General features: G+C 31.8%; 1 protein-coding gene across 2 annotated transcripts; it reads left to right on the top strand.

The window, feature by feature from the left end:
- Positions 1–369: 369 nt before the first annotated feature.
- Positions 370–17,235, top strand: LOC106076793 (heterogeneous nuclear ribonucleoprotein A3-like). 2 transcript variants are annotated; one of them, XM_013237610.2, is made up of 9 exons: positions 370–516; positions 8,069–8,292; positions 8,928–9,048; positions 10,704–10,911; positions 11,124–11,258; positions 11,398–11,439; positions 12,600–12,716; positions 13,315–13,405; positions 15,586–17,235. In XM_013237610.2, exons 1-8 carry the CDS (start codon positions 508–510, stop codon positions 13,374–13,376), a joined length of 918 nt encoding a protein of 305 aa, XP_013093064.1. In that variant the 5' UTR covers positions 370–507; the 3' UTR covers positions 13,377–13,405; positions 15,586–17,235. The 2 variants fall into 2 exon arrangements, with proteins under 2 accessions (XP_013093064.1, XP_013093065.1); XM_013237611.2 differs by lacking the exon at positions 11,398–11,439.
- Positions 17,236–18,499: the final 1,264 nt, after the last annotated feature.

Raw genomic sequence — 18,499 nt, forward strand, 5'->3', positions numbered from 1 at the left:
GGCGAGCTTACTTTTACCTCCAAAATGAAGTATTGCTATATATTATAGATCTACATATTGAGAAAAGAAAACTTAAGTTTATACCAAATGCCGAAACACTTTGATCAAGAAGGTTGCGGATCTATATAAAATTGACCTGGGCGAAACATGCAGTAATTTAATTAAAGATTTTTAAATATGCCATATAAATATGAATATATTCTTGTATTTACCTAAACGTGCAAATACTTAATTAAAATTTAAAAAAAATATAGATCGACATTCAATTTATTTTATATTTATGTTTTAGAATAGTTTATATCTCTTTAGAACTCAGGATTTGCTCTAAAAAGCAAACCCATTAAATCTATTTCAACTTTAAATGGACTATATTTTCATATGGCGCATTTTTATAACAACTGTTTTCGGAATACGAGAAGCCGCCAAGTGTGAATTCTCTTGCTAACTGGCGTCGTTTTGTTAGGGTCTGTACTTTTTTGAATAACATTTTCTTCCTAACGATTTAGGATGCCTGGTGTAAGTACATTTTATTTATCGAATGCATTTTAAAAATTAAACTACCGTCCATTTTTTATTGCTATATTGGCAACTTTTTTTCTCCGAGTATGCTATAAATGTCTTTAAATGATGCAGAGTTAGGTGCGCGTGGCTTCGTTGAGGTCAGCGCCATTTTTTATGCTTCTGTAGCGTTTTGGGGAGGTCACTCAAGAACATATTGACCTTCGTGTTTATTGTTAAATCTAATGAATGAAATAAACAAAAACATTAAGAACAGCTAAAACATTGTTAACTGTTTACCATTGGTTACGAATACGCACATTACACTTTGTTCTTATGTGTAATAAGTTTTATTTGACAAAACATCCTGACACATGTGCTCTTTCCGCTTTGTTCCTCCCGCGGGCATCTTAATTTTTTAAACAATGCAACCGCTAGTCAACTAATTTACCATCTTGAATGATCTTGCAGTGTATTTTGAAGCCGTCAGACTGAGACTGGCCTTTTTTTTTTTAACTACTACTGTACTAGCTAGACAGAGTCTACATTACTCTAGATCTAGATTTATCTGGATCTAGATCTAGCTAGACTAGAGGTAACTAGACCTTATGGCCAGTATGGGTAAAATCAAAAATGGTTTAGACTTGACTTAGACATCCAGAATCCAGAGAGTTTAAAGTACTCTAAAGCTCCATCGCTGAGTGAGAGTCTCTGGCCTCAGTTTTACACTATTTACAGTTCAAAAAATATTTCTTGATGAATCACATACCGATTTTTTTTCATCACATTGATGATTGAATCTTATCTTCTTATCTACCATACTCTTGGCTAGGGAGGTGAAATAAAAAAAATTATCTTTGTCTTTGAAAAAACAATTTTTCGTTAGTACATCATTATCATTAAAATACTTAAACAGAACTTTCCAATGTGTATCAAATGTATGAATTATGACTATCGCTATGACCATATTTAACAGTTATGTGTTGTTTTTTTTGTGGCATTTTGGAGTTTTGGGCTAACAATTGTCTTCTGGGACATAAGGAGCCATATAAATATATTATAACCTTTAGAAAAGAATGGTACTTTAAAAAAAAATAAATAATTATATTACGGAAAATCTCACTTATACCGATAAAGTTTAACATTTCACATTTCTAGTAAACATAGAAATAGAAACGAAATTGTTGAGTTTTATGAAACCTTTTACCTGTGTGTAACTATTTTAGTGTAAAGTATATGCTTGACTTACCATGCCAATATGTTATTTTCTTCTCTGACCACTCACCATGAAACTAACTAACACATAATTGTTAAAGGCGCATGGAGAAAAATGCGGAGTGGTCTTGTCGTTATATACATGTGTACGTCTCTCTGACCAGATTGTTAAGATCAGTGGAACACACAGTCTATTTACTTTTTGGGCTGGTAGGGTGGTTAACTATTTTATTGCAAAGATAGATCTACGTACGTGCTTGACTAACCATGCCAGTGTGTTATTTTCTTTTTTGACCACTCGACATTAAGCAAACGCTATTGCATAATGCGCAATGAAAACAACGCAGGGTAGTTTTGTAGTATCATCGGCTACACACATACAGTACATTAGGCCTACATGTGTATGTCTACCTGACCAGGTTTGTTAAAATCAGTCGGACACAGTATATTTATTTTTTGGTCAGGGGGGTGTGTGGATTTAGATGTTTTTTTTTTTCCTAGAGTTGGTTATCCTAATCAGCCTAATGCTTTTAGATCTATATAGGCCTAATTGTCAATTTAGACCTAGATCTCAATAATAAGTAGATACTAGAATCTATTATACTTTTCAGTTTCATCTAAGGTTTAAACTATAAATAGGGTGTACTTGATGTTTCTGCAGTGCAGTTAATAAATTATTTTTTGTTGGAAATGAATTGATTCAAACCACTAAATATTGACCTAAATCGCTAATCAAATTCCCACTATAAACAGAAATTAAATACCACCACGCGACTTTAAAAAATATTCTCAACAACCCTATTGATAATCTTGTATAGAAGCTTTTGGCATAAATGTTTAACATTTTATAATACTGCTAATTGCAAGTGCAGATATTGACTCCCATAACTTTTACATACAAACATCTTACTTATATTTACCTTCTTCATATGCAGACTGACTAAACAGTTGTTAACTGCATCATTTTTTTGATAATCAAAGCTGTTATCATGTGACCAGAAAACAGGGATGTGCGTTTCAACTGCGATTTTAACTAAACTTTTTTTTCCCAACTAAACATTGGTTTTTAATTTATTTTTTTTAGCTAAACTTTTTAGTTAACTTTTGCCCATCACTACTTATAAATTGAAAATATGTCTGTGGTATGAACATCTTACCATACAATCTGATCAACAGAGTAATTAATTTGTTCCGGATTTTTAAGATAAAACCAGTGCTCTATATACTGCGAGTGTCAATTTTTCAATGATTCTGACCCAATTTCCTTCCATTTTGCTGTTGTTTTTTTGTAAGAATAAAGAATTTTAAATTTGTAGGTCAGTGTCCCCCCCCCCCCCCCCCCCATCCTTTTCCTCCCATATGTTAACCTCTTCCTAGCTCCTAGGATTAAGATTGTATTTTTTGATTGGCTAAATTTATAATAATGAGCTCACCAAAATTGATTCTATTATTCTGAGCTGTTGTTTCATAAGCCAAGTTCTTTGATTTCATGAAAAAAAAATATTTAATATTAATAGGGTGCTTGGGTTAAAAGTATGGTATTCTTGCCAAAATTTATTCCAAACAACCAGCTTTGGATGTTAACTCTTTCTCTCCGTAATTATTTTCCATGTTTTGACGGATTTACTTATTTTGTGCATATATATAATATATATATTTCATCACTCTGTTATGATTTCACTTTTTCAGAAAATGTTATATTTGGAATGCACACCCTTTTTAGATAATTATAAATTCATGTTTATAAAACCAAAGTTAAAGTTTATTTTAGATAATGGAACCCAAAATGTTAAACTTACCAACTGTGGAAATGTTTTCAACTAGATCTGGGCAATATTTCATGATCCATATAGAATTATATTGTCTCTAGGTTACTATCCCATGTCACACTACCTAGAAAAAAATTAACATAGAAATATAGAGACTTTTTTAGGTCCCACTCTTTAAAAACATCTTTTTTTTTTTTTTTTTGTAAAAAAGCCCCAATGAAAGTGAAAAAAAAAATTGTATTTTATCCAAAGGGAAACTACTCATGATATATTTATGAGCAATTAAAAGCATTTTGTAAGGGGAAAAAAACAAAATGACTTTCTAAGCATCAACTATAATATTGTCGATTAGGCTGCAGAATGGGGTACAATCAACAGTGATGGGAATTTTCGAAAATTTCATCTGAACCGATTTTCTAGCAAAAAAAAATCAAAATTTTAAAGACTTTTTTCTTTTCCGTAAAGAAAAAAAATCAGTATTTTTTATTTTTGATTTGTTTTGAACATGTGCACATCCGGTCTTTTGACACAGTTAAAGTTCTATTGTTTTAAAAAATCTTATGGTACTGTATTGTCTTATAAGTCAAGATATCGGTCTAGACTTCTGAATAGAATGACTAGAGTGGTTTGAATTAGTCTAGATAGATATATTCTAGATAAAATATCTAGTTTCTTTAATTTGATCTAGATTATCTAGATCCAGAGCATCTAGACTTCAATGGCTGCTTGCCTACTTTTGAAAAGTTCAGAAAAGTATATAATATCAGTGTACCCGGCCACTATGCGCTATTAATTTTTGCTCTGTTGTTACAATGACCCCCTAGATTTTTCTAATTTGAACCCTTCCTGCCGACTTCCATGAGTTCAAATGGGATTAGATTTAGACATTTAGATCTATTATTAGATCTAGTAGAGCTACCGGCCATCTATATTTTTATAGATGTACTCATGTAGGCCTACTTTACATGACTTAGTGAGTTAATGAGTACAAGTCTGATAGAATATAGATCTAATAATAATATATTGGATCTAGAGATGTAGAGGAATCCTCAATATGCAGTTTTATTGCTAAACATTCTCTTCCTCGAAGCATTGCTTTTCATCTGGTTGTTCTTGCTTGTCTTGCTTAAGTACTCAGCAGAGATTCAGCAGCTTTCTCTCAATTGCTTTTCAAAGCACTTTTGGTGGACTTCATATACAAAGTTTAATAAACAGTTTCTCCTGTACAAAATTTAATAATCAGTGAAACAAACAGAAGTGTAGCTCATACTTTTGAAGTATTTATGCAGTGTAATTATTATGTAATACAACATTATATAAAGAAAGCATTAAATAAAATGACTACATAATTTTAAAAAATTCAGCATCTTTTTTTTTTTAAGTCACCGCGAGAGGCCAGTTCAAAAGAGGGGGGGGGGGGGGTTGTGTTACAAAATTTCCTAAATTTTTTTCAAAGTCTGTACCCATCACTGCTATTCAAAGATTCAGTTACTGTTATCACCTTGATCTAGTGGTTTACCTCTTATACACTAGTGCAATGATCATCCTGCTCCTTAAATAAGCCTCAAGCATTATTCTTGTAACTATAACTCTAATTGTAAAGCTATGACTTTTTACTTTCATAGATTTGCTTGGACATACTAATGACTTAGATACTTGAAAATCAGACTCAATGAATTGTAATAAATCTAATATACTTAATATAGTAAGATAGAGCTTGTTGAAACAGGTTTGATACCTCATTTATGTTTCTAAGTTAATTAGAACAGAGGTTATAGCTATTTTATTGGTGAAAATTTAGCCTATATTTAAAAAGATTTTGTGACAGAAAAAGGAAAGTTTCGCTACAAAAATGCTATAACTTCTATTAGAGATGATTGCATGACTACAAATGCATGATTATTTCCTGATATTTATTTATTATAGATCTGGATTTAGAAACAAGTTTAGAAAAAAAAAGTAAATCTAGGTATTTAAAAATTATATAAATCAAGTCCAAGAGATCTACATGCTTATTCAATATTATATGATATATATAATTAAATTTTGGATTATGGAAACTTACAGAATGTAGACAAATCTCCTGGATCTAGATGGACACTAGATCTTGGTCATTTATTTTGTACCAAATTGAAAAAAATTTATAACATCCGTATTTTCACATTGCTAAAATTTCTTCTGATTAAAGAAAGATGTCTGGATCTAGATCTAGGTTCTTCATTCTGAATACTTTTGATCTAGATCAAGACTTTGAATGGCTGCATGAGCAGTATCATATTCAGAGTATACACAGATGCTATTTGCTTAGCCCTGTTGTTATGTAATTTGAACCCTACCCATTTTCATTTCCTGCCTGCCGCCAGCCAGGAGTTTTCTGAAGGAAATGGGATTAGATCCAGACATCAAAGGTCTAGATCCAGTAGGCCTACTAGATCTATAGTATTGACTATAGAATAGATTTGATCTAGATCTAGTACATTTAAATTAAGGTGATTGTCATCATGACTCTAGATCCTAGAGATAGACAGATCTTAAGTCTAGGTCTAAGTAGAGATTGATAAATCTAGGTCAGAGATAGACAGATCTTAAGTCTAGGTCTAAATAGAGATTGATAAATCTAGGTCAGAGATAGACAGATCTTAAGTCTAGGTCTAAGTAGAGATTGATAAATCTAGGTCAGAGATAGACAGATCTTAAGTCTAGGTCTAAGTAGAGATTGATAAATCTAGGTCAGAGATAGACAGATCTTAAGTCTAGGTCTAAGTAGAGATTGATAAATCTAGGTCTAGATTTTATTTAAAATAAATATCATTTAAAGCTCATAGAACAAAATGTACGGATTAGCACCTAGATTTAGAATCTTGATGCTTTTTTTTTTGCTAGATTACTGTTTGGTAGATATGCTTTTACTTAGAAATTTAGATCATTATTATATCCACCTAGATATTAGAACTACTGCTTTAAAAGCCAAGTTTGGTAGTGCCATAGTTCTAGATATCCACTTCTTGCAAATAACTTGATATATCTGCATGAAAGTTAGTCGCACATGGTAGTCTCAATATGTAGTTTTAATGCTGTATATTCTCTCTCTAAAGCACTGTTCCTCGTCTGGTTGTTCTTGCTAAAGAAGAGATTCAATATCTTTCTCACAGCATTTTTATTGGATCAAAGTAAAGTTCACTTTCATTCATGTACAGTTTAATACAGTGATGTCCAAATACTCCCTGCGACGATCTATAAAACAAGCCGGCACATAATGTAGAGCCCCCCCACCCCACACCTTTTTTTTTTCCAGAAGAAAAAAAGGTTTTAAAATTATCTTACCTACGTTAGGTAACTCACTTTCTCTCTGATGGATTGGTACTATAACCTTTAACATTTGTACGTTAATGAAATGAGAGAACTGAAGAAACTACAAGTGAACTCTGAATTTAGAATCTACCAGGAAAAGTGAACAGATCTTTACTTTTTTTTCTTTCTGTGAAACATGATAATTAAGTCATGTTTAGCCAATATATTGTATCTGTGAAGAAAATCAATAACAAATGAACAACATTATAATACAAATATGACAACATTCTTGGTTTAAGCCATGATTTTAAAAAAAATTGTTAAACTACACCTAGACATTGGGGGATAGATGGGAATATTTACCTAAAAGACAAGAAAATTAGTCGTTAATAAAGCTAGTTCAATGTTGCTCACATTTGAGTAGAGAAATGATGCCCTTTTCTGATGTTTAAAAAAAAAAACTTTCAGATATCTCATTAATAATGTAAGTACTAGATCCACAGGTTTCTAAACAAATAAAAAAATTGCAGGTCAATTTCATTTCGTTTTTGTAACTTTTAAAATAAGATCTATTATAGAATGTTCTGACTCCCTGGACCATACATAAAGCATCTGCCAAAAGGTTTCAAAGTCCTCTCATCTAAATGTACAAATAATAGTGTCTTGCTTGCATTTTGTGTGCTAATGCAGTGTAATTATGTAACATTATTTAAAGAAAATATTAACTATAATTAATTCTACATAATGGAAAAATAATTTAACTTCTTTTGTAAGTTGAAGCGACGTGCCAGTTCAAAAATGCAGGTTTAGAAAACCTCCTATAATTTTTGCAAAGTCTGTACCCATCATTGAAAATTTAAGCACTTGCTTTTAAAAATCTTGGTAAAAACATGATGAAAGAAAGAAATTCTGGATGTTAAGTAATGGGGGAAAACTATGCAGGATAAAGTTTTAAGCAATTAAGAACATATATGGAAGTAAAAAAAAGTTTTAATGCACTGTCGATGGCAATGCTTATGCAACAAACAGAAGTCTCTAATCAAAGAATGGAGCATTGTTCTACATGCACAATGAGTTATTTACACTTTAATAAATTTAAGTAATTTACCCTGTCCAAAAAAAATAGAAAGAAAACAATCTTAGTTATTTGTTGTGTTTGTTGTCTTGTTTTGTCTGTTTTGTTAATTTAATTTTTTAATTTGTAATTCTCATATTTAACCCTGACTAAAGTTGGTTGTAACCTGGTACTGGTAATCTTTTTTTTTTTTTTCAATTATAAATATTTATTATTTCAGTATCAACAGAGAGGATATGGAGGTCCCCCTGTTGGTGGATTTAGAGGTGGCCCAAATCGTTATGGCGGTGGTGATGGTGACCCAGATCCCAATTCAGAACAGTTCAGAAAACTTTTTATTGGTGGCTTGAGCTTCGACACTGACGAAAACAGCTTAAAACAGTATTTTTCAAAATGGGGTGAGATTGTCGACTGCATAGTGATGAGAGATCCCAACAGCAAAAGGTAAATTGAACATTTTATCATTGAAGGCTAATGATTTCTTAATTCTTAGTTATGACTAAACAATATGTGAAGGGTAAAGAAAAAAAATGTATTTCCTGTTTTAGTTTGAAAGCCTTGTTATAGAGATTCACAAATCAGTCTTTTTAATCAAGATTCTCAAGCTTCATGTTACCTCTATTTATTATCCTTCCATTGTAACATACATTTAAAATTTTCTAAAATATGAAGAAAAAAAATGTTATATATTAGTCGCTCTTTCAGACCTTAAGATCTATAGAACAGATAATGTAAAGGTCATCTGTTTCTTTGGCCAACTGTTAATGAGGGTTCTGTGTGGCCAGCACAACGACCAACTGTCTTTACTTTACCCTAATAATGTCAGGAACCCTTAGAGCTGGGTGAACTCAGATGCTCTAAAGATCTTGAAATGGAAAATCCCAGTCTTCACCAAGATTTAAACCAAGGACCCCCGATTCGGAGCTGAAGCGCTTTACTACTCAGCCACTGTATCTCCTAGTTTTATTAAGTTATACATGTTTCTGCTAGATTTTATGAAGAAAAAAAAAGAATGTTATGGTTTGGCTGTATTAATTTAATTCAATACAGTTTACAGTTATTAGTTAAAATATTTCCAGATCTAGAGGTTTTGGATTCATCACATACAAGGACAAAGACAGTGTTGACAGTGTACAGAGGGATCGGCCACATAAAATAGATGATAGAGAGGTGGAAACAAAGAGAGCCATGCCCAGAGATGTAAGTATTAATCCTCAGTTAAAATCTGTACAATTAAATTTGTTGATCCAAGAATAGGCTTGTATGTGCTGTGTTTATTAATGTATATTTTGTGTGTGTTAATTTAATTATAGTTATTTAGCTGTGCTTACGAAAATCATTTAAAAAAAACAAAAAAAAAAACTCATTCTCATTCGCTGTTTTTTTTTGTTTGTTCTGCCAAGTCTAGATTCCTAAAAAAAAAAATTTTCCTTATTTATTAATAGTGCGAAATGAAAATATTCAATGCAAAATAAAATGTGTATACAGGTCTGTGTTTGTTTACAATTTGTCTTCTCCCTGACCCTGTGTGTCCTAGATTTACGAAGTTATGTTTGGGTTAGATCTAGATCAATACATAGATTTAGATACTAGATCTATTCTTAGAATCTAGTAAATGCTAATAAGCCAAATGTTCCGTTCAAATTCTTTCTTTTCCTGATTCTAGATCTAGTCTAGATTCTAACCTGTTTCTAAGAAAAGGTTTAATTTTAAAATATGTTATTGTCATTTTTAAAGTCTACATCTAGAAGAATCAAGATCTAAATGTAAGGCTAAGGACTAAAAAAGACTATAGTCCAATAGATCTACTTATTACTTAGGCCAAGCCTAAGACGCCTAAGTCAAAACTTGATTCTAGATTAATCTAGAATCCAGAAACTGAGAAGTATGACTAGAATTAGAAGATTCTAGATATTGGTGTAATAAATTATTTCTCAATAAGTCTGTTGATCTAGAGTGCTAGAGATAAATATATATATATATATATATATATATATATATATATATATATATATATATATATATATATATATATATATATATTATTTATAATATAATTATTATAATATGTGTCCTTAGACTTAGAGCCAAGAGGACTTAAATCTAGTGGACTCTATATTATTCTAGATCTATTTCTAGAATTTAGATCAAGAACTTGAGAACATCTAGAGTTCTATAGTGACTAGAGTCAGTAGAGCCCTAGATTTTCAAGAAGATCTACAATAATAGTATTAACAAGTAAAAATAGATAATAGTTCTAACATAGGTCATTAGTATACACAAAGATTAGTCATTAGATTTAGATCTATAATATAATTTCTAGAATATTCTACACCTAGATCTAGAATAATTTAACTGTTCTAGTAACTATATATATTATTAGACTGAATAAATGTATTTATTTTTTTTTCACCACTAGGTCTAGTTTAAGGCAATAGAATTCATCTTAAATATCTTAGAGATATAACTATTGATTTCATACAAAGGACATAATTATGACCTGCAAGTTTTCCTAGTTTTAATTATACTATTTACATCTTTAATGTGTAAGAAGCTAACTGGCATTGTTATAAGTAATAATTGAAGTTTTATTTAATGCACACAATATGGCTGCCGAATGTAAACATGGTTATGTTCAACATTTGGGCTTCAAATTCCACTTTTTCAACCTGAGTGTTCCACATTCTGGGTATTGGGGGTAGGCATGTCTGTATTTACTTAAAAGCTGTTCACAGTATTAGTCCAGTAGTAGTAAGTGTTTTATTTATTTGCTTTTGTTTACTGCAAGTGCTAGTCAGGATTATGTTATAAATTATAAATCTGAATTTGTTAAATTTTTTTTTTTTTTTTTTTAGGACCCAAGCATTAACAATCAACAGACAGTGAAAAAAATGTTTGTTGGAGGTCTCAAAGAGGATACTACAGAAGACATGATAAGAGAAGTGTTTTCAGATTATGGTGAAATTGAACTTGTAGATCTAATTACAGATAAAAATACTGGCAAGAGTAAAGGCTTTTGCTTTGTTACATTCAAAGACTATGATTCAGTGGACAAGTGTGTTTGTAAGTAGAATTATTGCTGTCTGTATTCAGAATTATTGACAGACATAATGTTAACCATTTAAATATAAGTTCCATTTAAACAATAAAAAAATGAAATAACCTTGGATTATCTCAAGCAGGTATGTCAAATAAAAAATTTGTAAACATGTATATGTGTGTGTGTATATACATACATATATATATATATATATTTATATAAATTTCATTTACAGTGAAAAAAAGAGTTAATTTGAATTCACGAAAAGTTGAAGTGAAGAAAGCATTTGCTAAAGGAGAAATGGATGCTCGAGGTCGTATGCCTGGACTGGGGATGGGCATGGGTATGGGAATGCCCATGGGTCGTGGAGGTAAGTTATGTGTGACATACTTTGAGTAATGCTTTATTAAATCAAAACTTAGTGCTTTATTTTATTCTTGTGCTATGTTATAAATCTGGAGCCTCTGCTTATCTAAATGTGTGAAGGTAGTTGATTGATTTTCTTGCAGGTCGTGGTGATTTTGGTTTTGGTGGTAACCAAGGCTATGGCGGTAAGAATGTGTATTTTTTTCCCCGCCCATGATTTACCCCCATCCCTATTGTTTCAGACTTGATAGTCTGTATTTGGTTTTAAGGTATAACTCATAGTGCTTTTTTTTTTTTTTTTGGTTTGTTTAAAAAAATGCCATTACTTATTTAAGGAAAGCTCCTAAGAACTGAATTTCTATGCTTTATATTTTCTAGAAATTGTTTTTCTTTATACTTTTAATAACTGTACATTTATTTCACCAAAGTGATGTATGGATAAAGCATCTTAAGTGATGTATGGATAAAACATCTTGACTATTTTGATTCATTATTCTTTAGCTTGTACTTACTTAACCACTTGTCTTGCTCCAAAAAAAATATGTCTATTTAGGTTACCTCAGCACCTTTGTGCAGAAAATTTTCTGAAGTCTGTTCCCATTACTGTGCTTGATTTTGCTTATTGAGTTTTCTTTATTAGTACTGGTAAAACCACTTTTGAAAAATAAAATGGATGATTGAAAATATTTTTTTTACTTTATCATAAATGTGATTTTTCTGGAGTTTTCCTTAATTGCAAAATGGCTTTAAATTTTTTTTTACAGCAATCATGGGAAATAAACAAATCTTATCATCATAGCCTTATATAATTTCACTTGATTATCAAGATAAATTGCTGCAGCTTAATAGTTGCGTATAATGCATACTTACTACTCTTGCTTTGTTGAAAACAAAAATGTTAGCTTTTTCTTGTAATTAACTTGCTATCAAACTATTATATTATTACATATTAGCCCATTCTCAGTGTTTACTTATTTGTTAATTCCTTAAATCTTCCTTCTATAGCACCCTCATATCAAGTAAATCCACCACCTTGCTCATTTTTTTTCATTATAGATATTTGATAGAAATTAAATTCAATATATTTCATTAACTGTCTAATTCATTACCTTATTGGATGCAGGAATCCACTTTCATATTCCACTTCAGTTAGAGACATCACTACTACATATTAGATCTCATGAATAACATTCCTTAAATCATTTTTTGTATTATTTGCCTTGATGTTAAAAAAAATTCTATGGCACCTACTAGGTATCTGCATAATTTCCTTTTTTTTTTTTTTTTAAATTTACTATTTTTAGTATTACTTTAAATATCTAAAGCTAAACTTATTCTTCTTAAGGTGGCTATGGAAGTGGTTATGGACCTGGATATGGAGGGGGATATGGTCAAGGTGGATGGCAGGGAGGTTACAATGATTATGGCAACTATGGACCAGGACCAAACCAGGGAAATTCTCGTAAGTTATCATCAGGTTAATGTACAGAGGTGAATGCAAGTACATGAGTACTTTTTTTAATTCATATGGAAACTGAAAGCTTTAAGCTTGTATTAGTTAGAGACTTTTCCATCATTTCTAGAGAAACCTCTAATTTTAAGCTAGCAATCTAGATCAAAAATTGTAACATTTAATTTTCTTTATTCACTTAGGTTATCTTGCAGTTTTTTAAATATTAAAAATAGTTTTAGAACTATATCTCTTGGTTAGCACTGTTAAATGCTTTAGTAAAAAGTACATATCTTTATTTACAAATTTACTGTTATTCCTCTTAGAATGGAAATTTGGGAAAGGGGGTGGGGGAGAGATCTATCATTTATTTATGATTTAGTGCCAACTTTTTGTAATTGACAAACAAGATTTTTTTCTTTATTAGTTGTTGCAAGTGTTTGTCTTTTAAACAGAGCATTACAAATATAAAATGTTAAGTTTGATTCACACTATTAAAATGCACATTTGGACTCGAAAATGGACATTTCAATAACAAATGTAGTCATCTCTGATATTGGATTAAAATATTGAGAAAAGTGTTTCTTTAAAATGTCCATATATATTTCAGGTTATGGAGGAGGCAACAATTACAGTGGCGGAAATGGCTATGGTGGGTTCAACAGACGATGATGAGCAGTGCTCGTCTTCATTTTTCTCAGGTATTTAATTGTAGAGCTGAGTGGTTTTATATTATTAGACTTGGGTACATCTTTCTATGCTGGCATCTGGTTACACTTTAACTTTTCCGGTATCATCTACATGGATGCAAGATCGCCGGCATGCCGGCAAAATCGAAGTTTTAAAAAAAGCTTGCCGGCAAACGCCAGTCCGACTGATTGCCGATTCAGTATCGGACTTTTTTTTTTTTTTTTCACATTCACGTTTTGTACTTTCAAACTAAAACTTAATAAGTCGAATTCAAAGAAAGACAGGAAGTTACAATTCTTAAGTTACAGCGCATGCGCTATTTCCGAATTTTCGCTTTATATCAAAAACGTAAACAAAAGTTAGAAACAAATCCGTATGGCCCCGCCTGAGACGCCTAAGACTAAGTTAGATCTAGCAATTAGATCTATTTATCTAGATCTAGATCTAATTCTAATAAGTTTGATCTGCCGGCATAAAAATTGAAACCAGACCTAAAGGCTAGATCTAGAGATCTAGATTCTAGATCTATTTCTACATTTTAAAATGATCTTAGAAGTTGAACGTATTTACCCGAAAATGCGAAATTACCGTACCAGATCATCGCCGTATTAATAATGATAGTAACGATAGTTATAAAACTTATAGAGATCTATAATAATATAGAATATAGATCTAGTCAATTCTAGTCTTGCCTTTTTTAAAATAAGTTTTTTATTATTAGATCTAGTCCTAGAATCTAGATTTAATTATATCCAGGCCCAGGGACTACATCTAGACCTAGTCAGGCTAGATCTAGATAATTGGAATAATTATCTAGAATCTTACAGTTAAACAGTTACAATCTACCACTAGATGTAGCCTGACTAGGTCTAGTCCCTGGGCAGAAGCAGCATAGATCAAAAGTAGATAGTATCTATTAGTATTATTTTATAATCTATTATCAGATATAATATTCTACTAGTAAAGTCTAGATCTAATTAAATCTAGATTCTAGATCTAATAATAAAAAAAACTTATTTAAAAAAGGCAAGACTGTAGTCTAGATTTAGATTTTAGATCTAGTAGATGATTCTAGCTAGGGCTAGTAGGGGCAGGGCTCACTTCTATGATCTAGCATTACTAGATTAGTGTATATAGATCTAACTTCAAGATCTGAAACTAAATCTAGAGTATATAATTTGGATTTAGGTCTAGTCTATACCTAAATCTAGAGAAAATCTAATATCTAGTTAAATAGTAGCTCTAGTGACACTCTATTCCTAGACAAGTTAAAGTCTAGACTTAGACTCAGAGAATATTGTATGTCTAGATCTGTAATACTTAATTAACTTAATACTTACTAGTTTCTTTATTAGACCTAGATATAGATAGATGTAAATTGATGGATCTACTTTGTTACTATTATCATAGAATTAAAATAACATCTTGACTAGATCTAGATATCTAGTTAATCTAGTATAAAAATCAGTCTAAGACTAAGTACTCTAAGCTACTATTAGTTAGAAGATCCAGTTAACTAGTTCTATATTTGGTAAGATCTACTGACTACTACTTTCAGCCAATAAATATTTAGATCTATTAGATCTTTTATTTGAAATAGAGTTAACTTTTAACATAAGTGCTACAAAGTTTGATTTATACTAATATAGTAGTAGTAGGTAGGCCTATCTATGTGCATATTATATATAAAAAAAAATGAAATGTTTAAACATACATGTAGATTATAGTAATTTAAGTAAAAGCTTAGAATTTATAGTTTGTATTTAAAGACATATATATTTTATATATATATATATATATATATAGCGGTAAATGTTTTATTTATGTCGAGAAGTATAAGAGGCATCATGCTTGCAGGTTTTTTGGGATTGCCGACCCCCCCTTGCAGGCAAAACAGGGTTCTGTTGCTTGCATCCATGCATCTACTTGTTTACTTGGCTTTTTTTTTTTTTTTTTTTTTTTTTGTGTCATTTTGTGATATTAAAGAGTTGCATAAATGGGAAATGCACAGAAGTATCATATGATATATCAAAATAATTAGAATGTAATGAGAATTATCTTTTCATATTATTGAGCGGAACTTCTTCATATGGAACAGCCATTTGAAATAACTACCTTGTATTCACATTTTTAAAATTCTTTTTGTTACATTGAGTTTGCTAATATATATTTGTTTTTTTTTTATTAACAGGCAGGTTCAATGGCATTTATGCGAGAAAGGCAGGCAGGCGGGAAAGCTAGTGTGAGGTCTAGTTTCTAGTCTGGACAAGTGTGAATGTTGAATGTATACGGTACTACAAAAGACGGAGCTGACTTACAAATGTGAATTGTATGTGTGTTTTGTACATGAATAAATGACTAGAACTGAGGGGGGACATTTGCGTCCCCCCATCTAAACCTAAAGGCAGCAGCGCAGAACTAGACTAGCCACCCGTGGAAGAAGGCCCCGTCAGAAAAATGTTTGTACAGTGGGTTGACCAGGCGTTCTTCATCCCTCTGAGACAGATATCCCTCCCTTGAGTGGACTTCTTTTATATTTCCCAAGTGTGATACTTACATTGCAATGTGATTTCAGATTATGTTGTATACTCCTTGGGATTTTGGCCAATGCAGAGGAACATCTTGAGTCCAGAGAGTGTCTCTAGAAGATGAACGCTTTGGTCAAGAGGAAAGAAGTATCATTCATCAAAATCATGTCTAGCTCTTTCTATGTTACGGGGTTTGCGATCTAGGCAGTTTTTCTAACGGTCCAGTCCATTTCTAAGGGTTTTTTCAGGCCATTTCTAGTGATTTCCTTACACAAGGTGGCATGCAGGCTTGGAAGCTCATCATTTGGGGCATTCATTTTAACCTTTTTTTAACATCACATAGCATTGTCATTTTTTTATATTTTTTTTGACATTCCATTTTGTCAACCATATTTATTGTCATTTAGTCACCATCATTTGCTTTTTTTTTATTTTGTCCTATTGAATTGATGTTGGTCATGTGTAAGCTATTCATTTTCATCTAAACAAAAATGGTTGTTTTAATTTTGTTTTATTTGTACATGTGCTTCCAAGCCTCTTGCACTCCATCTTTTGCTATGGCTAGATCATTTCTCAAGCTACTGACAAAGGTTGACCGGGTTATAGGATTAGACCTGTGTGGCTCAAATAATACAGGCCTAGAAGCTTGCTCTTTCTGCATTCTAGGCCTGCAGAATTTTGTCACACTGGACTAATACTTAGTATACAATTTTACTCTTTAGACAGTGGTACTACCAATGGAAATGCCATTTGGTAATGCCACCCATTAAATCTTGAAAGGAACTAGTTTAGCGTTATGGAGCCATTGCCTCCCCTCCACCTCCAGCCTCTACTACCGGTCTGCCAACCTCCATAGGATGTGAAGGAAACAGAAAGTGAATCAGTTCAAGTAGAGCCCATTGTCCAATCTCCTAGTAGTTTGTACAGTGTTAGAACAACGTGCCATTTTTTTTTTGTTTGCTACAAACTTGTTGATCATAAATACTTTTATTTATATTGTAATGAAATGTTTACTTGATTTTTTCTTCTGAATAAAATGATTTTGAGTTTATGATGTCAAGGATTATCAAAAGATATTCATAAGTCCTTTGACATTTGTTGTGCTGGCACATTTATTAATTGTAAAGGGCCTTTTGTACTGTTGCTTGCTTTCTTGTTTCCCTCATAGATAGGGTTAAATAGCTGTATTGGTTAGGCTGAATTTGCTTGAGAGAAACAGACTTACTGTAATGTACTAAAACAGAATCAGGTAGCAGTAGCTGTACTCATCAGTCGTTTTCATTTTTTTTCCTTTTTTTTTTTTTTTTTTTTTTCCCTAAACAATTTACCTAATGTCAGTGTTTTTATTTGTCATGAGTTTGTAGTAGAGATATTTGTCTAAAATCTGTCCACAGGGGCACTTGGCAATAAAGGAGCGCAATATACCTCTGGCTCATTGGCAGAGATAAAGTGTTATGTTGTTTTATTTTTGCATGTGTCCATTAAACAATTCCTTTGTGCATGATAGAGGCTTGAATTATTTAAGGAAAAACAATGAGAGCAACAAGAATAGTGTCATCACCAGACACAAGGCATAACTTGGACTTGTTCATATTTTCTACTTACCATTTAATGACATCATCACTAGATGTGTGTTTTCATGAGCAGAATTATCATAGATCTGGTATGATCAGTAGGTAACTGTAAACACTCTCCCTTACCCCCACCCCCAAAAACGGGTACCAGTATGCTGAAATGAAAACATTAAAAATATATTTACTTTTTTATAAAACAGCAGTTGTTACTGGTACAAAAGCAAGGAACTCAAAATATGCGGCTACAACAGACTACTTCATAAAATATAATTACCGTACTTAGACCAGGGGTTCTCAACCTGTGGCTTGTGACCCCGTTGGGGTTAAATATTTTCATAAGGAAGAACCCATAAAAATGGTTTATCTCGTCACCGGTACACATTGAATTTTGGCAGTCGATTTGTATAAGGAGTTGAAAAATTCCAGTGAATCTATATAGACAGCAACGTTATTTGGATATCTTAACATCCTAACTTTGCCGCCATGTACAGCAAGTAATGTAGGATTTAGGAGTGTGCAAACGACTGTAAAACTAGTATTACAGAAAGTGGATTCATTTTTTGACAATTAAAAAATATTAGTAATGCTTAAACAGATGGTACTCTAAAGTTTGCTAGTATGTCTGTCTGGATTTCACCAAAAGTCCTCGGAACTCATGGTATTTATTAAATTTAGGTTCACATTCAGCAATAAACAAACAACCATTGGTGTCATGGCGGAGAATGATACTTTATTATATTGAACGCGTGCAATTGGCGAATTTTGTAACGAATACACCGCCTCAAGAAGCAATGAAAAAAAGGGGTGACCAGACACATCATACTAGACATTTCATCATTATAGCAATTCATCATTTAGGGTAAAGGCTCAGTAGCGGATCCAGAACTTTGGAGTGGGGGGGGGGGGGACGATTTTTTTTTCCAAACCCTATGCATAAACGTAGGTACGTACAGCTTATATATATGCTGTAAATAATATATATATATATATATATATATATAGG

The sequence above is a fragment of the Biomphalaria glabrata genome, chromosome 11, assembly GCF_947242115.1.
Source record: "Biomphalaria glabrata chromosome 11, xgBioGlab47.1, whole genome shotgun sequence".
Taxonomy (NCBI): Eukaryota; Metazoa; Mollusca; class Gastropoda; family Planorbidae; genus Biomphalaria; species Biomphalaria glabrata.